At 37.3% G+C, this 25,240-nt stretch overlaps 2 protein-coding genes across 2 annotated transcripts; both read right to left on the bottom strand.

Moving 5' to 3' along the window:
- Nucleotides 1-13,108: 13,108 nt before the first annotated feature.
- On the bottom strand, nt 13,109-14,653 carry LOC142504347 (uncharacterized). Its single transcript, XM_075617225.1, has one exon. It carries the CDS (start codon nt 14,651-14,653, stop codon nt 13,109-13,111), a length of 1,545 nt encoding a protein of 514 aa, XP_075473340.1.
- An 8,362-nt stretch (nt 14,654-23,015) lies between these two features.
- LOC142556586 (uncharacterized) lies at nt 23,016-24,738 on the bottom strand. Its single transcript, XM_075668051.1, has 2 exons — nt 24,477-24,738; nt 23,016-24,347 (listed from the first exon to the last, which is right to left on the bottom strand). The coding sequence occupies exons 1-2, from the start codon at nt 24,730-24,732 to the stop codon at nt 23,047-23,049; spliced, it is 1,557 nt and encodes a 518-aa protein (XP_075524166.1). The 5' UTR covers nt 24,733-24,738; the 3' UTR covers nt 23,016-23,046.
- Nucleotides 24,739-25,240: the final 502 nt, after the last annotated feature.

Raw genomic sequence — 25,240 nt, forward strand, 5'->3', positions numbered from 1 at the left:
TGGGTTTAATCAGAAAATGATTTCTGATATTCTCATGATCAAATGTTAGTGCATGGAATGAGGCAAATTAGGCTAAGTCCGAATAAAGAAAAATCCTAAATCACAAAAAGTTGTAAACCCACAACTAGATGTATCCCTGAACCATTGAGAGTCACACAAGCACTGGATCATTTATTCATGTTGAGAGAATAAATTCAAGAAGTTGAATTATATAAAATTATAAGATAGTAAATTCAAGGATTTGAATTTATGATGATTAAAATTTGGAGATAATAAATTCAATGAGTTGAATTTATAAAATTTGAAAATTTAAATTATTAAACTCAAAGGTTGAGTTTATAAAAGATTTAATAAAAATAGGGCATGCATAATAGGCTTGTAGGAGTACAAGTCTAACATACTAAATAATTAAAGTTTTAATGACCTTTAATTAATTAAACTAGTTGGACTGCTCTAATTAATCAACTAAGTACATTAATATTAATTAAGGAAATTAAATCCACAATTATGAAAACTAAGTTAAGGGCTCATGTATTAAGGTAAGTGGCCACAAACCCAAGCCTCCAACCTCATGATTTGAAAAATCACTCCTCCAAAAGGCTCTCAAAATTTGGCAACCTCAAGTTTAAGAGTTTGAGCCGCCTTTTTGGTTCTTGCTCTCAAACGTTAAAAGCTCTTCTAAATTTTAGTGCAATTTAGAAGAAGAACAATCGATCCAATCGTGAACCAGATTAGGATAATTGAAGAAAGAAGTTCAAGAAGATCGTTCGTAGATAATACTACAAGAGCTATATCCGCTAACCTCGGAATAGTTGGTGCCGAGTGATTTATGTTGGATCTCAGTTTTCTACATGCCCAAACGCAGCGGAAGATTTAAAAATTTTATTTATTTTGACAATCAAAATATGTTTTGCTTTGGGCGCTCGTATGATTTTAACAAAATAAATATTCATAGGGCGATAGAATTTATATCTTTGGTGAACAAGTCACTTGGCTCCAACTATTCCGGGGTTAGCGGAGATAGCTCTTGATGAATCCCTACGAACTTTCTTCAAAGAACTCCTTCTTTATTCTTCTAATCAGGTCCACGACTAGATGATTTATTCCTCTTCCAATTTGCACTAGAAAATTGGAAGATATTTTGCGTAGAGATAGAACACTAAAATCCGGCACACCCTCAAACTTGGAGTGGCCGAGTTTTTGAGAGAATGTGGGAGAGAATATTTCGAGAGCTTCAATTCTTGTTGCAACCATCAAAAACAAAACCACCGAAAGCATGCTTTTTGATAAGGATAAGAAATCCTTATTTTACTACAAATCTTTCATTTAACTTACTTAATCCAATTAATTAAGTAAATGAAATATTCTTATTTTATGCTAATCGGGATTCTCGAATATTATGACTTTTTCTTAAAAATTTTTCTCAAGCTTTTCGGATGCATATGCACGTAAAAATAAGATTCTAAATCTTATTGTATTTACTAATCTTATATTTACTTAATTAATCTCATTAATTAAGGTAATTAAAGATTCTAAAATTGCATGCCAACTTTTGCCAATCTCGATTTTACTTTTAATACATATAATTAACATTAATGGGCTTGATCAATTAATTAGGCTAGTCTAACTAGTTTAATTAATTTAATCCAAGTCCATTAAACTTTAATTATTAAGTATATTGGACTTGTACTCTTACAAGCCCATAAATATACTTCCCCTCAACTCAAGTTTTGAGCTTAACTAATTAAATTCATTATAAATTCAACATTTGAATTTATTATTTAAATTATAAATTCAACTCCTTGAATTTATATCACTTCCAAAATTTAATATCTAATAAACCCAAACATTTGAGTTTAATAAATTAAATTCTCAAATTTTATAAATTCAACCCTTTGAATTTATTCTCTCCAAATTTCATAAATTCAACTTCTTGAATTTATTATCTCATAAATTCAACTCCTTGAATTTATTTTCTCAAAATTTAATTATCATAAATTCAACTCCTTGAATTTACTATATCATAATATAAATTCAACTCCTTGAATTTACTATATCATAATATAAATTCAACTCCTTGAATTTATTCTCTCAACGGGAACAAATGATCAAGTACTTGTGTGACCATCAATGGTTCAGGGATACAGCTAGCCGTGGGTTCACAACTCTTTGTGATTCAGAATAATATTTATTATTATTCGGGCTTACCCTAGTTAGCCTCATTCTTTTCATCAACACCTTGATTAAGAATGTCAGAACTCATTTCTGATTGCACCCATCGGATCATGGTAAGAGCGTCTAGTAGCATCGCCCCATGATCCCCTAGGTATCACTGATAGTGCCTGCAAGAACCAGTCGATTATGATTAATGTATAGTACGGTCCCTTCATCTCATATATCCCGATCGAATCTGCAACCATTGGTTCATCGAGGGTTGCATATTAATTCGATAACTATGTGATAACTATAATAGTGGCATCGCGTATACTATTTGGAGAACTCCTTCTCCAACGTACATCTCGTACTCTGGCCAGAGATTCCATGCACTATTATTATATCAGATCACATAGGATATCCACACCCGCAGGTGAGCGGTGAATCCCTGACTACAATGCACTGGCTCCTATATGTGTCGCAACTATACCCAACCTCGCCACTTGATGACTCTCCTGGAGCCGGTAAACGAGTCAAAGCACAAGCCCTAGCATATAGAGTGTGGGGCCCTTAGCTCCTAATCGTTATTACAATGCAATCTGATTAGGGTTAACTAATTACAGCGAAAAACAAGTTTAAATTTTCTTTACAATGAGCCCAAATCATTTTATTTGAATACTAAAAATAGTATTTCATCTCACGTCATAAACATGCCCCCACGTAATCAACATCAATTATATACAAACAACTCATATCCTCGGGACATGTCCCGGTATATAGATACATATACATATATACAGGGAACAAAACATAAACCTCAACTAACACTGTGACTCCCTCCAGAAGTACCCTCTCCTGTCTCCTGATATCCTGGAGTACCTGCCATTGTCCACACACAAAGACAACAACAGCCCCCCTTGGGGGTGAGCAAAGCTCCGTATGGAACAACCAATCATATATACCACAAGTATCTAAACAATGATATATGGTATGTAATGCATGTATCTCGTGAGCAAATGTCAGAATCAATCGAATCGCTATCAAATCAATGCTCGAGCTGGCACACCGGCCAATATGGGATACTCGTATGATAGCGTCGGCAAAGCGCCATCAAATCCCAAATCTCATATCCCATCATATGGGGCCACAATTGTCTATGCTTTACGGGTCATATAATACCGGCATAGCGATTGTGTTCACAAACCCCGGAATCCAATCCAATCATATCAAGGTATCCAAGGATCATAGCTCAACGTGCATGTCATGTATCGATGTATGCATAAAATGATGTGTGTTAACAAAACATTTATTTTATACATCGATATCTCAATCTCAATGTCATGTATGCCACATCAATCAACAAATAAGGCATATAGACACATAATCTCATTCCAATCAATCAAATCAATCCGACATATATCATATAATACAGATACCTATCGTATGTTACCCGGTCGCAACATACCTCAATTCTTCGTTTCCAGTTGATGTAGCCTGAAGATATTGATATTACACTTTATCTACATCAATAACATACTCATTCCAATCAATAACATACTCCAAAATCATTAATATGAGTTTCAAATATCATTTGAAACTTCAAAAATTCATATCAAATCAAATTCATATCATAATTCAATTTCGACTTCGAATACAAGTTTCTTGTCGGTTATTCTACTACATATCAGAAATTCAACTTCAAATACATGCTATTCCAGCACTTTGATATTTAGAGCTGCTGGAACTAGAAGAAAATTACCTCAGTCAGAAGCCCTCAACGCGACGATCACAAATATATAATTTGTTTCGCGTTTAGACAGCTTCTCGAAGTCGATTCGGACGAAAGAAATTTAAATTCGCTTGCTATTCTCTCGAACTCTCGGTAGGTGAAATGAAGGAAGAAAGAACAAAAATCTAATCTTTATCCTCACCGCCTACGCGCTCGGGCGGTAGAATTCTCGCGCCCGAGCGCGAGACATTCTGCCCCCGGCTTTCAAATGCACCGCGCTCGGGCGCGGCATGTCCTGTTCGATTATCACTTGCATCGCGCTCGGGCGGTTGCAACATACCGCTCGGGCGCGAAGTGTTCTGCCCGAATACTCAAAATTTCTACCTTGGCGCTCGGGCGGTCACTTTCTACCGCCCAGGCGCCACATCTTCTGTACAAATATTTATGTTTGTACTATATTGGCGTCCGGCTTCTCCACTCGAGCTCTTACAACGTCAATTCATATTCAATATTCATTTTCTCAATTTCATTCATAATATACATCAAATGTATAATCACATATCAAATTCCTGAATTATCGATAATCATATAAGATTTACGATAATACGATACACGGTCCTTACATAGAGCCTTAGTGTTGTCCCGGGTCTGAAGGACTCATGGTGTACAATCATAATCACGGACTTATCCTCTCGATGAATGATAACCACTTGGAAAGTCCGAGGGAGGGTTGTTCCGTATAATCATCATATGACTACCATCTGCATGTTTGGACATCCCTATGCCCTTACCAAGAAACACAGTACACAACATCACAGATGCTAGTCTCGATCTCAAGCGGCCTTTATCGCTGTTTTAGGCGGCTAAATCGACTAGGAACGAATTTAGAATATGTAGTGTTTACAAATGAGTTTCAACATCGAATTACGATTCATTTGTATTAAAGCATAATCAAGGACTTTATCTATGCTGTTTACATGGGTATACAGATAAAGTATAACAAGACCATATAAAGTTAAATTATATTAAAATAAAGATTGTTTATTTCACTTGAGTCAATAAATTCCCTAGCCAACCGTTGACTTGCAGGGCATCTAATCCAACAATCTCCCACTTGCCCTAGAGCCAACTACCCTTAATCCCATTGCTTCGCGATTCTTTTCAAACAATGGTCCTGGCAAGGGCTTTGTAAGTGGATCAGCAACATTATCTGCATAGAGGACTCTTTCGACTGATATGTCTCCTCTTCCCACAATCTCCCGTATGATGTGGAACTTCCTCAGTACATGTTTGGATCGCTGATGAGACCTTGGTTCCTTTGCTTGTGCAATGGCACCAGTGTTGTCCCAGTACAACGGGATTGGATCAACTCCATTAGGAATAACGCCCAACTCTTGGACAAAATTCCTCATCCAAACTATCTCTTTGGCTGCATCAGATGCAACAATGTATTTAGCTTCAGTAGTGGAATCCGCAACGGTGTCTTTCTTGGAACATTTCCAAGAGACAGCCGCACCATTAAGCATGAATACAAAGTCAGAGGTCGATTTCGAATCATCTACGTAACATTGGAAGCTAGATTCAGTGTAACCTTCCAATTTCAATTCTCCACCCCATAGACCATGAACAAGTTCTTAGTCTTTCTCAAGTACTTAAGAATATCTTTCACGGCCTTCCAATACATTGGACCAGGATTTGCCTGATATCTGCTTGTAACACTCAGAGCGTAAGCAATGTCTGGACGTGTCGATATCATACCATACATGATACTACTAATAGCTGACGCATATGGAATATGTGTCATCATCTCTATCTCTTCATCAGTTTTGGGACACATAGTTTTAGATAGAGTAATACCATGACACATTGGTAAGTATCCTCTCTTGGACTCTTCCATAGAGAATTGCTTCAAAATGGTATCGATATAAGTGGCTTGGGTCAGCCCCAGCATCCTCTTTGATCTATCTCTATAGATTTGTATTCCCAATACATATGATGCTTCACCCATGTCTTTCATGGAGAATTTACTAGCTAACCATACTTTAGTTGATTGCAGTAATCCTACATCATTCCCAATGAGCAGGATATCATCAACATAAAGTACTAGGAATGTCACTGCACTCCCACTAACTTTCTTGTACACACACGGTTCCTCAGGATTCTTAGCAAAACCAAACTCTTTGATAGTGCTATCAAATATGAGGTTCCAACTCCTTGTCGTCTGCTTGAGACCATATATTGATCTCTAAAGTTTGCATACCTTATGCTCACTTCCTACTGATGTGTATCCCTCAGGTTGAGACATATAAATTTCTTCTTTAATGTCTTCATTGAGGAGTGCAGTCTTTACATCCATTTGTCATATCTCATAGTCATACCATGCTGCTATGGCTAGTAGTATTCTAATGGACTTAAACATAGCAACTAGTGAAAAAGTGTTCTCATAGTCAACTCCTTGCCTTTGAGTATAATCTTTTGCAACCAGCCTTGCTTTGAAGGTCACTACCTTCCCACTCGCCCCAAGCTTTCTTTTGTAGATCCATTTGCACCCTATGGGAACGATTCCCTCAGGTTGATCCACCAATGTCCAGACTTGTTTTGAATACATAGAGTCCATTTCTGACTGCATGGCTTCAAGCCATTTGGTTGAATCAGTATCAGATATTGCTTCTTTGAAATTCATTGGATCACATCCAACACAATGCTCATCACAGCTTTGTTCATGAAGAAGCGTATATCTTGCAGGTGGTCTAATAACCTTTTCAGACCTTCTAGGAGCTTGTACTTCAACTACTGGTTCTTGGGAAATGGGTTCAACTTCTACAGTTGAGGGAGTATCTTGAATTTCTTCAAGTTCTATCATCTTGCCTTTTCTATCTAATAGAAATTCCTTTTCAAAAAATGGCATTTCTTGAAACAAACGCTTTTGCTTCATTGGGATGATAGAAATGATATCCAACAGAATTCTTTGGATATCCTACAAAGTAGCACAAAGTGGATCTATTATCCAATTTGTCTCCCACTGTCTGCTTCACGTAAGCAGGACATCCCCATATTCTCATGTAAGAATATTTGGGAGTTTTTCCCATCCATATCTCATATGGTGTTTTATCCACTGCTTTTGTATGGACATTATTCAACAACATTGCCGCAGTTTCAAGCGCAAAGCCCCAAAACGATATAGGCAATTCAGTGAATCCCATCATAGATCGAACCATGTCCATCAAGGTTCGATTTCGACGTTCAGAGACACCATTCAATTGTGGTATTGCTGGTGGGGTCCACTGTGAGAGAATCTCATTCTCTTTTAGATAACCCAAAAATTCTGCACTTAAATATTCTCCACCTCGATCAAATCGAAGTGCCTTAATACTTCTTTCAAGCTGATTTTCTACTTCAGATCTGAATTCTTTGAACTTTTTAAATGCTTCAGATTTGTGTTTCATCAAATAAACGTACCCATACCTCGAATGGTCATCATTAAAGGTAATGAAGTAGGAATGCCCAAATTTTGTGCTAACACTTAGTGGGCCACAAATGTCTGTGTGGATCAAATCCAATATACCATGCGCACGTTCCACGTTTCCATCGAATGGAGTCTTGGTCATTTTTCCTTTTAGACAGAACTCACAAGTAAGTAGAGAATTTATGTTTGACAATTCAAACATGCCTTCTCCCACTAGTTTGTGCATACTTCTTCGGAAATGTGACATAGTCTAGCGTGCCATATTTGTGTGGGATTTGGATCATCTAACTTTCTTTTGTTTGTTGTTGAAATCATGTTTACTTGGACATACACTTATCATTTCCAGAACATTTCTGGCACATATAATTTATTATGTCCGGACTTCTTGCAGTGAAATAAATATGTTCTAACTTATTGGGCTTTGTAGGCCTTTTAAGTGTCTTTCAGAGTTTGCCTCTTATTGAGATTGTTTTTCTTGTGAGGGGCAGAACATTTCTTTCCTTACCTTGTGGGCCATTTTCGTCTGACGAGATGCCCATAAGAAAAACTAATAATTTCCTGTTTTATGGTGATCTCATAAGTTATAAGCGTATTGACTAGCTCATCAAGGCTATCATCTATCTTATTCAAATTGAAGTTCACCATCACCCCGTCAAATGAAGAAGAGAAAGACAACAAATTAATGTTATCGATTAACTCGTTAGGAATCACATATTTCAGGCCCACTACATTTTCAATAAGCCCAATCATATGTACACCACGCTCATGGGCCAAAGCCCCATCTTGCATGCATGTACTCATGAGCTTTAAAATAGTGTGCATCACTGTACGAGTTTCATGTACCATGCAACTCTTGCATATTTATTCAAATGTCAGCAACATTCAACATTTCCTCAAACTGTCCCTACAATGCATTTGACATAAAAGCGAGCACATTACACTTTAGCTTGCACACTATGGTCCCACCATCTTGCATGCATTGTCAGTTCAAAAAGACTGACATTAGTGTGTATGTCATTTTCTCTGAATTTAGAACAATTTTTCCAACCAGTCTTGAAAATTAGATTCGGTTAGCTTGTTAATAACAAAAATGGATTACGTGATGAAATCGAAAATATACTAATATGAAAACAGAATAATGGTTGCTGATTATTTTAAAATAATTTTAAAATATAAAATATGGATTTTATTTTATAAATTTCTCTCCCACTATTTTGACATTTCCACCACCCTCTGATGAAAAAGGGAAATCGTATTTCCTTAGTGGGTACGTAGAGTCTAATTAGCCAATTATAATCCCGAATAATATCAGCCAATTACAATTTCTAAAAGGTAGAATCCAATTGCATCCCTATGCAACCTCCGCGTGTTTTGCCTCACGTTTAATAAGGACCCAATAATATGACGCCGTTTATTTTCGCGTGTCAAACCGACCCATCAATATTGAATTGTAGTGGACGGTCGCCATGAGTTCCCCCAATAATATGAGCCGAAGTCATGGGAGTTCCACTCAATTCACATCATATGTCCGGTGGAGTCACAGCTTTCCGACAGACAGGCCTCCCCAATAATATGAGCCAGGCACTGTCCACGGGTAGCGATCAACATGCAACCATGGTTGATGGAAGGCAAGGAAAAATTAAACTCTTTTAATTTTTACTTTTACGGTTTGATATGAATTTTGAATCATATTCAAAATGAGGGATTTTAATTTTAAAATTGTCTCATCATTTTAATTTCAAATTGCGTGCCACAAGTTTTTATGTTTGCCGGATCCATGCAACTATATTATCTAATAATATACATACATGCATACTACTATATATCGCATATATCATAATATGACATTCAACAATAAATAAGGATGATCGATCACCAACACTATTTGATCCATGTGAGCCATACATGGATCTAGGTCTAAAACCTAGGTGAATGCAGGGATGCAAATGCAACTATTACAAGAGCTTCCAATATTTTACATGTCTTCATCTCGTTCATCGGGCCCACCATCTTCCAAGCTTGATCTCCCACAATTTCTAATTATTACATTTAAATAGCCATGGCACATAAGGGATACATCTCATGGGGTGGGAACGGGCCATAACCCACCGCATCAGGGCCTAAACAAAGTATATCAAAGTTCGGAATTTCCTTTATCATTTCTAAATCGAGTCATTACAGTGCATTTCAAAAAAATTCAAACATGCTTTCACATATTTAACTGATATCGAACAAAGAACAATTTAAGGGATTTCAATACCAAATGGAAATGAATATATCACGCCGACCGAATTTTCAAAGTCATGTTTAATTTATTTTCGAAACATATTATGCCCACTTAAAAAGAAATAAGTGTGCCAAATAAAATAGTATCAAGAACCCACTTACAAAGAAAGATATATAGCAAAAGCCCACTTACCGTATTCTGACTGCTCAAGGAAACGTAAACGTGAACGGTGAGATTGCGGCAGAGCTTTGTTACTAGAGGGCGAAGAGCTTCGAGAATACGGTGCTGCTAGAGAGGATTTCGAGAATTTGGATGTGCAAGTTTCGAATGAGGAGCCTTCCTTTTTATAGGCACGAATAATCTGCTACAAGGTAAGCTCTGAAGTCGCTCCACGAATGACGCTGCGTTGATGGCTCCACGAATGACGCTGCGTTGATGGCTCCACGAATGACGGTGATGGCTTAATCAATGGGTGATTGCACTAACCTCTCCCGGATGAATGTGGCCACTTTTTGGTTCAAGGTGCTCACTCGAGATTTATGCTGAAATGGAGTGATTTTGGCTGTATGAGTTCCTCCACAATTGGTGCACTTCCATAGTGCATGGTCTTCACATTCTCCCCTCCTTAATGTAAGTTTCGTCCTCGAAACTTGGATTATCTTGTCCTTCGAAAGGTAAGGGTAATGGTTTTTCATTTTCTCTTCGAGTTTCCAAGTGGCTTCTCTTTCGGTGTGATTGGACCATTGTACTTTGACGTATGGAATCGTTCGTCGTCTTAGCACTTGGTCTTTGGCATCCACATTTCTGATCGGGACTTCCTTATAAGTAAGGCCTTCATTCAAGTCTCCCTCGATTAGGAGTGGTTCAGCTTCGAGGATGTGGCTTGGATCCGAAACATATCTTCTTAGTTGTGACACATGGAAAACATTATGGATTCTAGACATACTCGGTGGGAGTGCCAATCTGTATGCAAGCGTACCCACTTTCCCTAGAATTTCAAAAGGTCCAACATATCTAGGGTTCAGTTTCCCGGGTTTGTTGAATCGAACCACACCTTTCATTGGTGATACTTTCAAGTATGCTTTATCTCCCGCTATGAATTCCACTGGTCTTCTTTTCAAATTAGCCCAACTTTTCTGTCGGTCTTGTGCCACTTTAAGTCTCTCCTTGATTGTAGTGATTTTATCCACTGTTTCTTGGATCAATTCGGGTCCAGCGATGGCCTTTTCTCCTACTTCATCCCAATATAGTGGTGACCGACATTTTCGCCCATACAGAGCTTCATACGGCGCCATTCCGATGCTGCTGTGAAAACTGTTATTGTAAGCAAACTCAATCAAAGGCAAATGTTCACTCCAATTACCGCTAAAGTCTAGGGCACACGCTCTCAGCATGTCTTCTAAAGTTTGAATTGTCCTCTCTGTTTGACCATCGGTCTGAGGGTGGTAGGCCGTACTGAGGGTGACCTTAGTTCCCATGGCTTGTTGAAAACACTTCCAAAAACGAGATACAAACCTCGGGTCTCTGTCTGACAAGATGCTGGCTGGAGCCCCATGTAATCGTACGATGTTACTCATGTACAATGTGGCTAGCTTGTTCAAATTATAGTTCATGCGGACTGGTAAGAAATGCGCAGATTTTGTGAGTCTATCTACGATTATCCAGATGTCATCATGGCTTTGTCTAGACTTTGGTAACCCAACCACAAAGTCCATGGAGATATGTTCCCATTTCCATTCTGGAATTTCTAGAGCTTGAAGAAGTCCTCCAGGTCTTTGGTGCTCTGCTTTGACCTGTTGGCACACAAGACATTTGGAAACAAATATCGCAACATCCTTTTTCATTCCACTCCACCAGAAATTCTTCTTTAAGTCTCTGTACATCTTGGTACTGCCAGGATGGACTGAAAATTTCGACCTATGTGCTTCTGACATTACTTCTTGTCAAAGGTTATTTATGTCTGGTACACACAATCGTCCTTTCATCCAAAGGACTCCTTTGTCGTCGATCTGAGTATCTAGAGACTTTGCTTCCTTGGCGTGTTCCTTAAGTTTTACTAGAACTGGGTCTCGATCCTGGTTCAACTTGACGATTTCTCGCATACATGGTTGAGCGGAGAGTGCAGCTAAGGTAACCTTACTCATATTCCTCCGACTCAAAGCATCAGCTACTTTGTTTGCCTTACCTGGATGGTAGCTTATGGTCAAGTCATAATCCTTCAACAGCTCAATCCATCGCCTTTGTCTCATATTTAATTCCTTTTGGGTGAACAAGTATTTGAGGCTCTGGTGGTCCGTGAAGATTTCGCACTTGGAGCCATAGAGATAATGTCTCCATATCTTCAAAGCAAAGACGACTGCTGCCAGTTCGAGGTCGTGAGTGGGATAATTTCGTTCATGCGGCTTCAACTGCCTTGATGCATAGGCAATCACTCTTCCTTCTTGCATGAGTACACATCCCAACCCTTCCTTCGATGCGTCACTGTAGATGGTGAAATCCTTATCTTCAGTGGGCAAGACTAACACTGGTGTAGACGCGAGCTTTTTTCTTTCAATGTCTGAACCCAAATGAATTTAGAATTCTTTTGAGTAAGCCTTGTTAATGGTACGGCTATGGAAGAGAATCCTTCAACGAATTTCCTGTAATAGCCTGCCAATCCAAGAAAGCTTCTAATGTCTGTGGCGTTTCTCGGTTTCGACCAATCTAGAATTGACTCCACTTTCTTTGGATCCACTGATACTCCTGCTTCCGATATCACATGCCCTAAAAAGGATACACTGTTTAGCCAGAATTCGCATTTCTTGAACTTGGCATAGAGTTCTTTCTCCCTTAAGGTTTGTAGAGTGAGGCGGAGATGCTCTTCGTGATCTTCTTTGCTAGGAGAGTAGACAAGGATGTCATCAATGAATACCACTATGAATCGATCCAGGAACGGCTTGAATACTCTGTTCATTAGGTCCATAAAGGCTGCTGGTGCATTTGTCAGACCAAAGGGCATCACGGTGAATTCGTAGTGTCCATACCTTGTCCGAAAGGCCGTCTTTGGGATGTCTTCAGCCCTGACCTTCAATTGGTGGTAGCCCGTTCTCAAATCCAATTTGGAAAATATTGTGGCTCCCTTAAGCTGATCGAACAGGTCATCTATTCTCGGAAGAGGGTACTTGTTCTTGATAGTGATCTTATTCAATTCCCTATAGTCAATGCACAGTCTCATGCTCCCATCTTTCTTCTTGACAAAAAGAACTGGAGCTCCCCATGGGGACGCACTTGGTCGAATCTGCTTTTTGTCTAGCAATTCTTGAAGTTGTTCCTTTAGCTCCTTAAGTTCAGCTGGTGCCATTCTGTACGGTGCCTTGGAGATGGGTGCCGCTTCGGGCACTAAATTGATTTCGAACTCAATTTCTCGATCCGGGACTGTCCCTGGTAGTTACTCTGGAAAGACGTCTGGGAAATCTCGCACGATAAGGATGTCCCCCGGTTTAAGTTCAATTTCTTCCTTTACTGCGTTAACCGTTGCTAGATAGATATCTGCTCAAGATTTCATGGCTTTCCATGCTTGGGATGCGGAAAGAAGTGACTTCCGTTCCTTGGATTTGTCATGATACACGACCTCTTTTTGGTTCGGGGTTCGGAGCCTAACACTCTTTCCCTTGCAGTCTACCATCGCATTGTTTCTTGCTAACCAATCCATTCCTAAGATGATATCGAACTCCACCATGTTCAGTTGTATCAATTCTGCTTGGAATAGGTGCTCATTGATACAGATTTTACACTTTCGGTGCACTCTATGTGTTTCGACTGTCTTACTAGTAGGAGTCGCTACTCTAAATGGTTCAACTAGTAATTCAGGCGTAAGCCCTAGTTTCTTAGTGAACCTTTTAGATATAAATGAATGAGTAGCACCACTGTCAAACAAAACATAAGCTGGCATTTCATTGACAAAAATGGTACCTGCCACGACATCGTTTGCATCATCTGCTTCTTCTTGGGTTATTGCAAACACACGAGCGTTGGGCTTATTCTCCTTTGGCTTGTTGGGGTTAGCATCAACATTAGGCTTAGTACCCCTCTTTAATGGCTCGGGACAATTAGCAATTCGATGCCCTAATTTCCCACAATTGAAACATGCTCCCGTCTGTCTGTGGCATTCTCCAGAATGACGATTATTACATTTGGGGCACATCTTTGGTTCTTGGTAAGTTGGGTGGGACGAAGCACCTTTGAAGGGTCCACTGGACTGATTCGGTCTCTTGAATGGTGGCTTCCCTTGAGATGACTGTCCAGTAAGAGGTCGCTTATTCTTGTTCTCGTTCTCCCGACGCTTGATATCCGTCTCAGCTCTTATCGCTGCTCCCATTAAATCAGCAAAGCTTGTAGGTTGGTAAACTGCTAAGGATGACTGGATACGGCTGATCAAACCCTTCTTGTATCTGTGCATCTTTAGAACTTCATCTGCCATGATTGTCGGGGCATAAGTTCCAAGGTCATTGAATTGGGAGGTGTAATCTACCACTGACATGTCTAGAGTTTGCGAGAAGTTCTCAAACTCGCTCAGTTTCTGAAGTCTGACTTCTGCTGAGAAATACTGTTTGAGAAAGACATCTCTGAATTGTTGCCAAGTGATTGCTCCGACGGCTGTCAGGGTAGGTGAGACGGTTTCCCACCACTTGCTTGCCTTATCCTCCAGGAATGGCACTATCACCTCTACCTTAAGTGCCTCAGGTATCTCTAGCAGTCGCAGTTGGGTTTCCACGCTTTTCAACCAACTCTGGCTACTCTCAGGGTCGGCGTCTCCCTTGAACACTGGGCTACGGTTCTTACGAAGGGACTCATAATGATACTTGATCCCATTCTGTGCCGGTGGTGGTTGCGGCTGCTGATTACCGTTACCATTGGGGTTTCCCAAACCCTGGATAGTTGTTGCCACTATGGTGGCTATAGCCATTAAATCTACTTGACTCAGGCCCACTCTGGGAGGTGGATTGCCGTCAGCATTTGGATCTTCCTCATTGTTGTTGCGGTTGTTAACATTTGCGTATCGTGGGTTGCGATTGTTTCGGGGAGGTCTTCCGGCCATCTCCTACAAGCGTACAAGTTTCTAAGATATTTGTTGCGCAAACTGATAGAATTCATTGAATAATTTGTGCGAAAATAAATTGACGCCAACAAGTAATCGAAATAACAACTTTTATTGATTTCTCAAATAAACATAAACAACTGAATGGGGATTTACTGGAATAGCAACAACGGAAATAAACTAAAAATGGTTCACTAAAATATTCTAATCTGCTATCTCTCCATTCCCTACGGCTACGTCAGGTGGGGCTTCTTCCTCCTCGGAATCCTCCTCCGGCACATCCGGGTCTAAAAACTCTGCCAGCTGCATCTGCAGGTCTTGATTCTCCGATTCTAATTCAGCAATCTGTTCCCTATGAGTCAGAATCTTCCCTATCGCGTTGTCCAACTCATTCTTTGCACGTGCGCAGTTTGCTTGATCCTTCTGGATGAGTGCCTTTTCTCTTGCCTTCCTTTCGTCTATCTCCTTTGATAGCCTTTGGTTATTTTCTGACAATTGCATGACCACCTTCCAACACTCTTCCATTCTCTCCTTATCTCTTACCCGTGCGTGACGAGCTTCAGCCAATTCTACGGTACGTCGGTCCAATTCATCCATAGCTTGTTTGGTTTGGCCCCTCGTCAGTTGTAATGACTCTCGCAGTTCGCCGCTATCTTCATTAACGAGTTGGAACATCTCATATACCTGATCGATCCTCTTTTCTGCTGCCAATAGCTTGGTAGTCAGATCCTCCACTTGCTTCCTCCTCTCCAGATTGCTAGCTCTCAGCCTCCTAACCGTCCTATCGTGGCGTGCTAGAGCCAAATCATCTAAACGTATAGGAGACTGAGCGCGCGGGCGAGGTCGGGGACTGTCTAGCTGGAACGTCTCTCTATGAGTAATCGAAGCTACACTCTTACGGGCAGTTAAACATATGCGAGCCATTTCCTGGAAAAAGAGAAATGCTCAGAATATCAAAAATAGGCCAGAATAAAATATCAGAGTCATATAGAGTCAAATAAAGGAAAATAAATAAAACTTTTCGAAAATTTCCAAAAATGGAAAGTTTCGGGATAGACATATGGATTCGAAGCACATGTCGAGAGGATTCCAGAACAGTTGACGGAATCGAATTCGGAGTTTCCTATGAAAAGTTATAGGAGTTACAAAACATTCCTAAAACGGCAAAATCGAGGTTTCGGAGGCCTAAACGAAGGAATTTCGCGATTTCGCGCTGTAGCTCCCTATTAGGTCGGGAGTCTTGATCGTTGGGCCGTTTCGGAGGGGATAGCATAGGCCGATTTATAAAATTCCACCGAAATTTTTCCGAAGATTTTCTTCCCCAACCGGATTATGAACCTGGCGGCTCTGATACCACTTAAATGTCACGTCCCGAGACCGGGTTATGACACCGGCGTTGTTTAACAACCACACGATCGAAAAACAACTAGCCTCGTAGTACATCATAAACCGAAACCAGTTTATTATCATAAATTTCCCAAAAGTTCACTGTCTTTACTAGCCTCGTAGTACATCATAAACCGAAACCAGTTTATTATCATAAATTTCCCAAAAGTTCACTGTCTTTACAACTCAAAAGAAATAGAAACATACGGAAGCGTAAATACACGATACTGAAATCATAAGACAGAATAATCGACGGGTCCCGAATTAGACTTCTTCATCACCATCCCCAAAAGTAGTCTTGCTCCTCATCCTCAATTTGATTCTCATTCTTATCTGGGTGGGAAATTAAGGGGTGAGTATTTTGGAGAAATACTCAGTAAATGGGGGCCGATCGCGCATGACCATTATCGAGGATATACATATGAATAAATTATCAAAATTTCAATATTAAGCATGTTGAATCAAATACTAACACAAATACGAATATAGCACTGAAAATCATCTCATTTTCTATGGTTTTTACTGATCAGTCCCCTATATGTTACTCCTCTAAGGGGCGAGGCCAAAGGAACGGTTATTATAACCCACCGCATCAGGGCCTAAACAAAGTATATCAAAGTTCGGAATTTCCTTTACCATTTCTAAATCAAGTCATTACAGTGCATTTCAAAAAAATTCAAACATGCTTTCACATATTTAACTGATATCGAACAAAGAACAATTTAAGGGATTTCAATACCAAATGGAAATGAATATATCACGCCGACCGAATTTTCAAAGTCATGTTTAATTTATTTTCGAAACATATTATGCCCACTTAAAAAGAAATAAGTGTGTCAAATAAAATAGTATCAAGAACCCACTTACAAAGAAAGATATATAGCAAAAGCCCACTTACCGTATTCTGACTGCTCAAGGAAACGTAAACGTGAACGGTAAGATTGCGGCAGAGCTTTGTTACTAGAGGGCGAAGAGCTTCGAGAATACGGTGCTGCTAGAGAGGATTTCGAGAATTTGGATGTGCAAGTTTCGAATGAGGAGCCTTCCTTTTTATAGGCACGAATAATCTGCTACAAGGTAAGCTCTGAAGTCGCTCCACGAATGACGCTGCGTTGATGGCTCCACGAATGACGCTGCGTTGATGGCTCCACGAATGACGCTGATGGCTTAATCAATGGGTGATTGCACTAACCTCTCCCGGATGAATGTGACCACTTTTTGGTTCAAGGTGCTCACTCGAGATTTATGCTGAAATGGAGTGATTTTGGATGTATGAGTTCCTCCACAATTGGTGCACTTCCATAGTGCATGGTCTTCACACTTCCAATTTGCACTAGAAAATTGGAAGATATTTTTCGTAGAGATAGAACACTAAAATCCGGCACACCCTCAAACTTGGAATGGCCGAGTTTTGAGAGAATGTGGGAGAGAATATTTCGAGAGCTTCAATTCTTGTTGCAACCATCAAAAACAAAACCACCGAAAGCATGCTTTTTGATAAGGATAAGAAATCCTTATTTTACTTCAAATCTTTCATTTAACTTACTTAATCCAATTAATTAAGTAAATGAAATATTCTTATTTTATGCTAATCGGGATTCTCGAATATTATGCCTTTTTCTTAAAACTTTTTCTCAAGCTTTTCGGTTGCATATGCACGTAAAAATAAGATTCTAAATCTTATTATATTTTCTAATCTTATATTTACTTAATTAATCTCATTAATTAAGGTAATTAAAGATTCTAAAATCGCATGCCAACTTTTGCCAATCTCGATTTTACTTTTAATACATATAATTAATATTAATGAGCTTGATCAATTAATTAGGCTAGTCTAACTAGTTTAATTAATTTAATCCAAGTCCATTAAACTTTAATTATTAAGTATATTGGACTTGTACTCTTACAAGCCCATAAATATACTTCCCACCAATTTTAATTTAATATTTAATCAACTCAAGTTTTGAGCTTAACTAATTAAATTCATTATAAATTCAACATTTGAATTTATTATTTAAATTATAAATTCAACTCCTTGAATTTATATCACTCCCAAAATTTAATATCTAATAAACCCAACATTTGAGTTTAATAAATTAAATTCTCAAATTTTATAAATTCAACCCTTTGAATTTATTCTCTCCAAATTTCATAAATTCAACTTCTTGAATTTATTATGAATTTAATAATTAAGTATATTGTGTGACCATCAATAGTTCAGGTATACAGTTAGCCGTATGTTCACAACTCTTTGTGATTCAGAATAATATTTATTCTTATTCGGGCTTACCCTAGTTAGCCTCATTCTTTTCATCAACACCTTGATTAAGAATGTCAGAACTCATTTCTGATTGCACCCATCGGATCATGGTAAGATCGTCTAGTAGCATCGCCACATGATCCCCTAGGTATCACTGATAGTGCCTGCAAGAACCAGTCGATTATGATTAACGTACAGTACGGTCCCTTCATCTCATATATCCCGATCGAATCTGCAACCATTGGTTCATCGAGGGTTGCATATTAATTCGATAACTATGTGATAACTATAATAGTGGCATCGCGTGTACTATTTGGAGAACTCCTTCTCCAACGTACATCTCGTACTCTGGCCAGAGATTCCATGCACTATTATTACATCAGATCACATAGGATATCCACAGCCGCAGGTGAGCGGTGAATCCCCGACTACATTGCACTGGCTCCTATATGTGTCGCAACTATACCCAACCTCGCCACCTGATGACTCTCCTGGAGCCGGTAAACGATTCAAAGCACAGCCCAAGCATATAGAGCCTTAGTGTTGTCCCGGGTCGTAAGGACTAATGGTGTACAATCATAACCACGGACTTATCCTCTCGATGAATGATAACCACTTGGAAAGTCCGAGGGAGGGTTGTTCGGTATAATCATCATATGACTACCCATCTGCATGTTTGGACATCCCTATGCCCTTACCAAAAAACGCAGTACACAACATCACAGATGCTAGTCTCGAGCTCAAGCGGCCTTTATCGCTGTTTTAGGCGGTTGAATCGACTAGGAACGAATTTAGAATATGTAGTGTTTACAAATGAGTTTCAACATCGAATTACGATTCATTTGTATTAAAGCATAATCAAGGACTTTATCTATGCTGTTTGCATGGGTATACAGATAAAGTATAACAAGACCATATAAAGTTAAATTATATTAAAATAAAGATTGTTTATTTCACTTGAGTCAATAAATTCCCTAGCCAACCGTTGGCTTGCAGGGCATCTAATCTAACAATTTATTCATTGAAGGTAAATTCATAAATGTCGTATGAATGATTTAATTTATTTAAACCATACGAGTGTTCAAAGACATTATTTGAATGTCAAATAAAAATTTTAAAACTTCCGCTATGTTTTTGGACACGAGAAAACCAATTACTCAACAGATATAAACGTACAAATCCTAGTATGAGAATAATCATTATGAATAGTCAAAGTATTTACTATAAAAATAATTGTGTTTGGCTTTTGATGATAAAAAAAAATTAATTTGTGTATCATCAACATATTTAATTCAGTGTACAATTATAAACGTGTTCCTATACAAAATAGCAGAAAAATCCGGAAAGGAGACCTCGTTGCTACTTTTTAATAAAAAAAAAAATAGAGTGCATTCCCGCAGTCAAAACAAAGTCCAACCGGAACAACACAACCATTACTAATGACTTATAGTTCGTCTAACACTAATGTGTCATGTTTGAGATGAAATCTCGAATTGTATACTAAATTATAACAAAAGAAGCTCTCCCAACCTTAAAAAACAAAATAAAATAAAATAATAAATAACACAACCATTTGACATCGATGATATTAGGCTGCCAGATACGGATCTAAATTGCTTTTAACCAGAATCAGAATGTAAAGTTGCCTCTACCAAAAGCAGGACAAATAGATTGGTTTTAGTTAAAAAAACGTGAGACAAAAACAACTATATACAAATAGTTTCCTTTTTTTTTGTTTTTTTTACCATCCACCTGTCTGAATTTCGCCTGATATACTTCGAATATTACGTAAAGTAAAAGATAGATAATTATCGAAATAGACATACGTGAAGTGATATGGTACCTCTTTTACTTCACTTTAAAACCAAAGTCGAAGCCATAAAAAGCGAAATCTTTGACCGATCCAAGGAAACAAAGCCTGTTCAAAATTTGGACCGATTCCAAATTAAACGTCTTTTACTTCAGAGTTTTTCCAATTAACGAAGCGAATGATCACATATGACTTTACAATATACATTGATTGCCGAAGTAATGTATCATATATCACTTCACTAGTTACATTAATTGATGAAGTTATTGATATGTACGACTTCATAATTTTTAAATTATGACGAAGTAAATGTGTTGTTTTTACTTCTTCACAATTTGAATTTATCGAAGTATTTGTTATGAGATTTACAACTGAAATGCATTACATTTACAAAAACATAACCTCCAAAAACGGCCAACATATACGTACAAATTCAATTTGTTAGGTATAAGTAGTAATGAGGAATAGCAGACGAATATACACACTACCTATATAAGATCATAATATCGAACACGCTTTTTGAATCTTTCCCTTTTTCTTTTGCTTTGGAGGTTGTAACCATGGTTCGGTGTCGCGGTCGCGGAGATCGGAACGGATGCTACCGTTCCAGTTACAATGAAATTTCGCGGAACGGTCGCGGAACGGGTATTTAAAAAAAATATTATAAATATATAAAAATTTAAAATTTTTGGAAAATATTTAGAAATAAAAAAATTAAAATAAATATAATTTAAATAGAATATTTGATGTAAATAAGAAATTTAAATATTTTTAAAATTTTATTAACAATTTATTGAACACAATTTATATCGTCATTATATTTAAAATATTTCCAATCATATCAAAAATTAAATATACTATTAAAAGTTATTTGTATTTAATTAATTAAAACATTAAAATATTTTCGATTGGATATATATAAGTTCGCACAAATTTGAATCAATTTAGAGTGATGGACTAATAATAACCATCAAATCTTATATAAAGTGATGTTACAAATTATTTAACATCAATTAAAATAGAAAAATTTTATAATTAACTTAGTTTTTTCACACTTTGTAATGAAAATTTTTCAATAGAAATAGTTGACTTGCGGTCTCTTCTTTATTAGTCTTTCATTGATGGATGCAGCGGGAAGAAGACTCAAGATTCACCATCTCACATCAACCAAGTTGCTTTGCTTTTCAATGTTCCTAGTGAAATTAATGTTAAGCTTATTAAATTACTCATATCATATGATAATAAAATAACAATGAGAAATGAAATATAAGTTGATGAAAACAAACATTTATATAGAAAGGTACCTGTAAATGTTATATCATCGAGACTAATACCATGAGGAATGACGTGGAGGAACAAAATCATTAGTGTATTCTTCTTCGGGATTCAGTTGAGAAAATTGATCTCCACCATATGGTTGCTGATATAAACCAGTGTTAAATTGTCCTGGTGGATATGCATTGAATAGTGGATTTGAAACTGAATGTATATGGTGTAATGAGGGAGAATTTAATAATGTATCGTCACGACGATGGTAGTCTCCAAATTCTTGATGTCCAAAAGAATTACTGGCCTCACTTGAAGATATAGAACCATGACCTTCATGTCTAATACCAGTGGCTGCTGGTGCTTGAGGATTATGATATCTATTTCGGCAACTATTAGAAAATCTCTCAAATTGATTATTCCTAGAACCATGAGAATACCCAAAGTCTTGTTCATTATATCCAATGGCACCACGACCAAAATCTTGAGAGCTCCAATGGTAATTTCTCGAATCATCTCCAAACTGAAATTGATGGTGACCCCCCAAGCCCAAATTTTTTATTTCCTTTTCCACACGCATATATGAATCTGAAGATCCACTAAAATGTTCATCATCTTCAGCACTCGAGAACCCTGTCAAACTTGCTAAAAAGCGACGTTGTTCTTCTATCCCAGGACGATACCCATGATCAGTGTCTTGTGTTGCATAATAATTCTCTTTCCCCCCTGCCCATGACATGCCAGCATCATATTGATCTTCTTGACATGCTTGATCAGCGTCTCCATGTTTTTTGCCACTTTCCCGATTGTTCCCATCACCACTATCATCATTGTCGTCACTTTTATCGTCATTGTCAGTTTCATCACTTTCATTTAATATGTTTCCTTTTCCTTTTGATAATCTTGAGGTGCCCTCACTGTTTTTGTTCTTGTTGCTCTCTTGGGCATTTGATATTTCATGACCTTGATCTAACCATTCTAAGTCATCGTCTTGCAACACAGAGGGTTCATTATCTCTAGTCCATTCATTTAAAATATCATCATCTTTGAATATGTGATCAAGATCTATAGGACTATAATAATCATAATCTCCACTTTTTTGCATCAAATTTCTTACTCTTAACCGCATATTGTAATGGACATATACCAATTTATGCAATTTTTCAATCGCCAAACGATTGCGAAGCTTAGTATGTATTAAAGACCATGTACTCCAATTTCTCTCACAACCAGAAGATGAACATGTTTGACTAAGAACTTTAATTGCAAGTTTTCTTAGGTGGGGAGCTTCTTCACCATACTCATTCCACCATTCAGCTGAGAAATGAAACATATGATATATATTGTATAACTTTAATATCTATGAAAAAACATAAAGAAATTCAAACCTGGAAGACTTTTTTTAACCGCCATTTTTGCAAGTGGAGATCCAAACTCTCCAATTTGTTCAGTAAACAATTTAATATGTGAAACATATTTGATAAAAACTATAGTATACTGGATATAAAATATGTTAAGCAAAACTTATAAATATCATACCTCATTAAATCATTGCAGCTTGTGTATTTAAATCGGGCTCTAGTCTTTTGATTACTGTCTTAATTCCTCGTCTTACTTCATCAGTGTAAACACATGTTCCAGAATATTGGAGCATTGGATTGAGAAAATATGCTAAAAACACACAAATTTAAAATTATATAACGATAACCACAACAATGGATTTATTTTTTGTAAATATAATCTAATTTTACCTGCAGCATGTAGGTGTTGGTGTAATTGATTATACCAACGCTCATCAATCACATCCCAGTACAATTGCCAGTCTTTCACACTTTCTTTTACAGATAATTTAGCTCTATCCATTGCTTCATATATAATCGATAGCGCTGGCTTATTGTCTTGATCAACCAACTTCAAAACTTTGACGAGAGGTTCCATTGTTGTGCATATATCACGAGCCGACTTCCAAAATTTTGTGTCCAAAATGATCGCTGTAATTTTTTCGACATCTTTTCTTCTCTTGCTTGTATTGTTGTACTCACGCCACTCAACTGAAGTGCACAATCTCTTCAAATCTTGACAATACCGGACGAGACTTTCTAAAGAAATAAATTCAGTAGCAAAGCGAGTGATTCCAGGTCTCAACAATTCACGATCATTTGTGTAGATTTTCATTAAGTTCACGATTTTGTCACTATTGTATATAAAACTTGTTATTTTCTTTGCTTTATCAATGCACCTCTTTACCTTTGTCATCTTACCAATATCTTCAAGCATAAGATCAATGCAGTGTGCAGCACAAGGTGACCAAAACATGTGAGGTCTTTCAATCATCAATTTCTGTCCAGCAGCTTTGTTTGCACTTTCACTATCTGTAACCACATGTACAACATTTTCTTCTCCAATATCGTCAATAACATTATTCAGAAGAGATAATATAAAATCGGCTGTCTTTCTTTTGTTTGTGCAATCCACTGAACTATGAAATATCATGTTGCGATCGCAGTATATCATAAAATTAATGATAGGATGCTTGTTGCGTGTGCTCCAACCATCACACATTATTGTACATCCATATTTTGGCCATTTGGATTTTAATGTATTCAAATATATAGTGATATCTTCGACCTCCTCTTCCAGGAAAACACCACCTATTTGACGTCCCGAAGGACCTTGTACTCCAGGTCCAACATTTGCGATGGTATTAATCATTGCTTGGTAGTATGGACCACTATCTGCTGTATGAAATGGAATTGCATTGTATATAAACCATTTTGAAATAGTCTTCCCAACATCTTTGACCTTTTCAGGAGCAAACCAATTTTTTATACTCTTTCGTTTTGATGAAAACATGTAAGAATCAATCCCTTTCGATGGTAACTGAGCTCCCTCTCGTACGCTAAAGCTACGAGTCATCTGTTTTCTTAAATTGAGATTTGCACTTGGTGATGATGAACTACCACCAACATTTCCTGAAATTAAATAATATAATCTAATCAGAATTTTTATATTACTCCATTAAAATTAAGTTTTTAAAATGATACATTAATTTTATACCATATCGGATATGCATCAACTATAAAAATAAAATATTTATTTACCTGAACCATATCGGTTTTGCATATCTTCCTCAAATGCTCTTGTTCTACGACTTTCTTTCATTGCTTTTCGCAGTGCCCTATTTTCCATATCTTCTAAAGTTTCTTCATAGGTATTATCAAATTTATCATCATCTCCACTGTCACTGCAATTATCGAGTCCATGTATGCTCTGTTGAATTGCATTAATAGCAATTTCTTTCTTTTTTTTGATTAAATTTCTCTCGTTCTTAGTATCTTGAAGATGTTTCCAGAACATCAATGATATTTCTTTTGGAGCTTTAGTTCATGACTCAACATTTCCAGCAACATGAGCAATATGTTGCTTTAATCTTGTAATTCCACCAGTTATAATTTTTCCACAAAGTTTTCATTTTATTGTCTTTCTATCACCTCCGATGGATTTACCAAACTCCCAACCAATATCGAGTTTTGGAGCCATTGTTAATAGGATTTACTGATTTGCACTTTAAAATAAAGACCTGATAAATTGTATCGACAAGATGATGATAAATTGGGTAAATGTGTAAGTACATATTTTATAGTAAACAAAATTATTTTCATTATCCGTTGTACATAATAAATTGTAGATGATGATGAATAATTGATAAATGTGATAAAGATGATTAATTAATTTTATAAATAATTAGTAATTCATAATACGTAAATAAAAAATATACTAATATTAATTAAATTTTCATTACTAAAAAAATTTAAATATATATTACTTTTGTAGTGGGATGATATTATATGATAATAAAATTTAA

This window comes from Primulina tabacum, chromosome 9 (assembly GCF_025594145.1).
Source record: "Primulina tabacum isolate GXHZ01 chromosome 9, ASM2559414v2, whole genome shotgun sequence".
Taxonomy (NCBI): domain Eukaryota; kingdom Viridiplantae; phylum Streptophyta; class Magnoliopsida; order Lamiales; family Gesneriaceae; genus Primulina; species Primulina tabacum.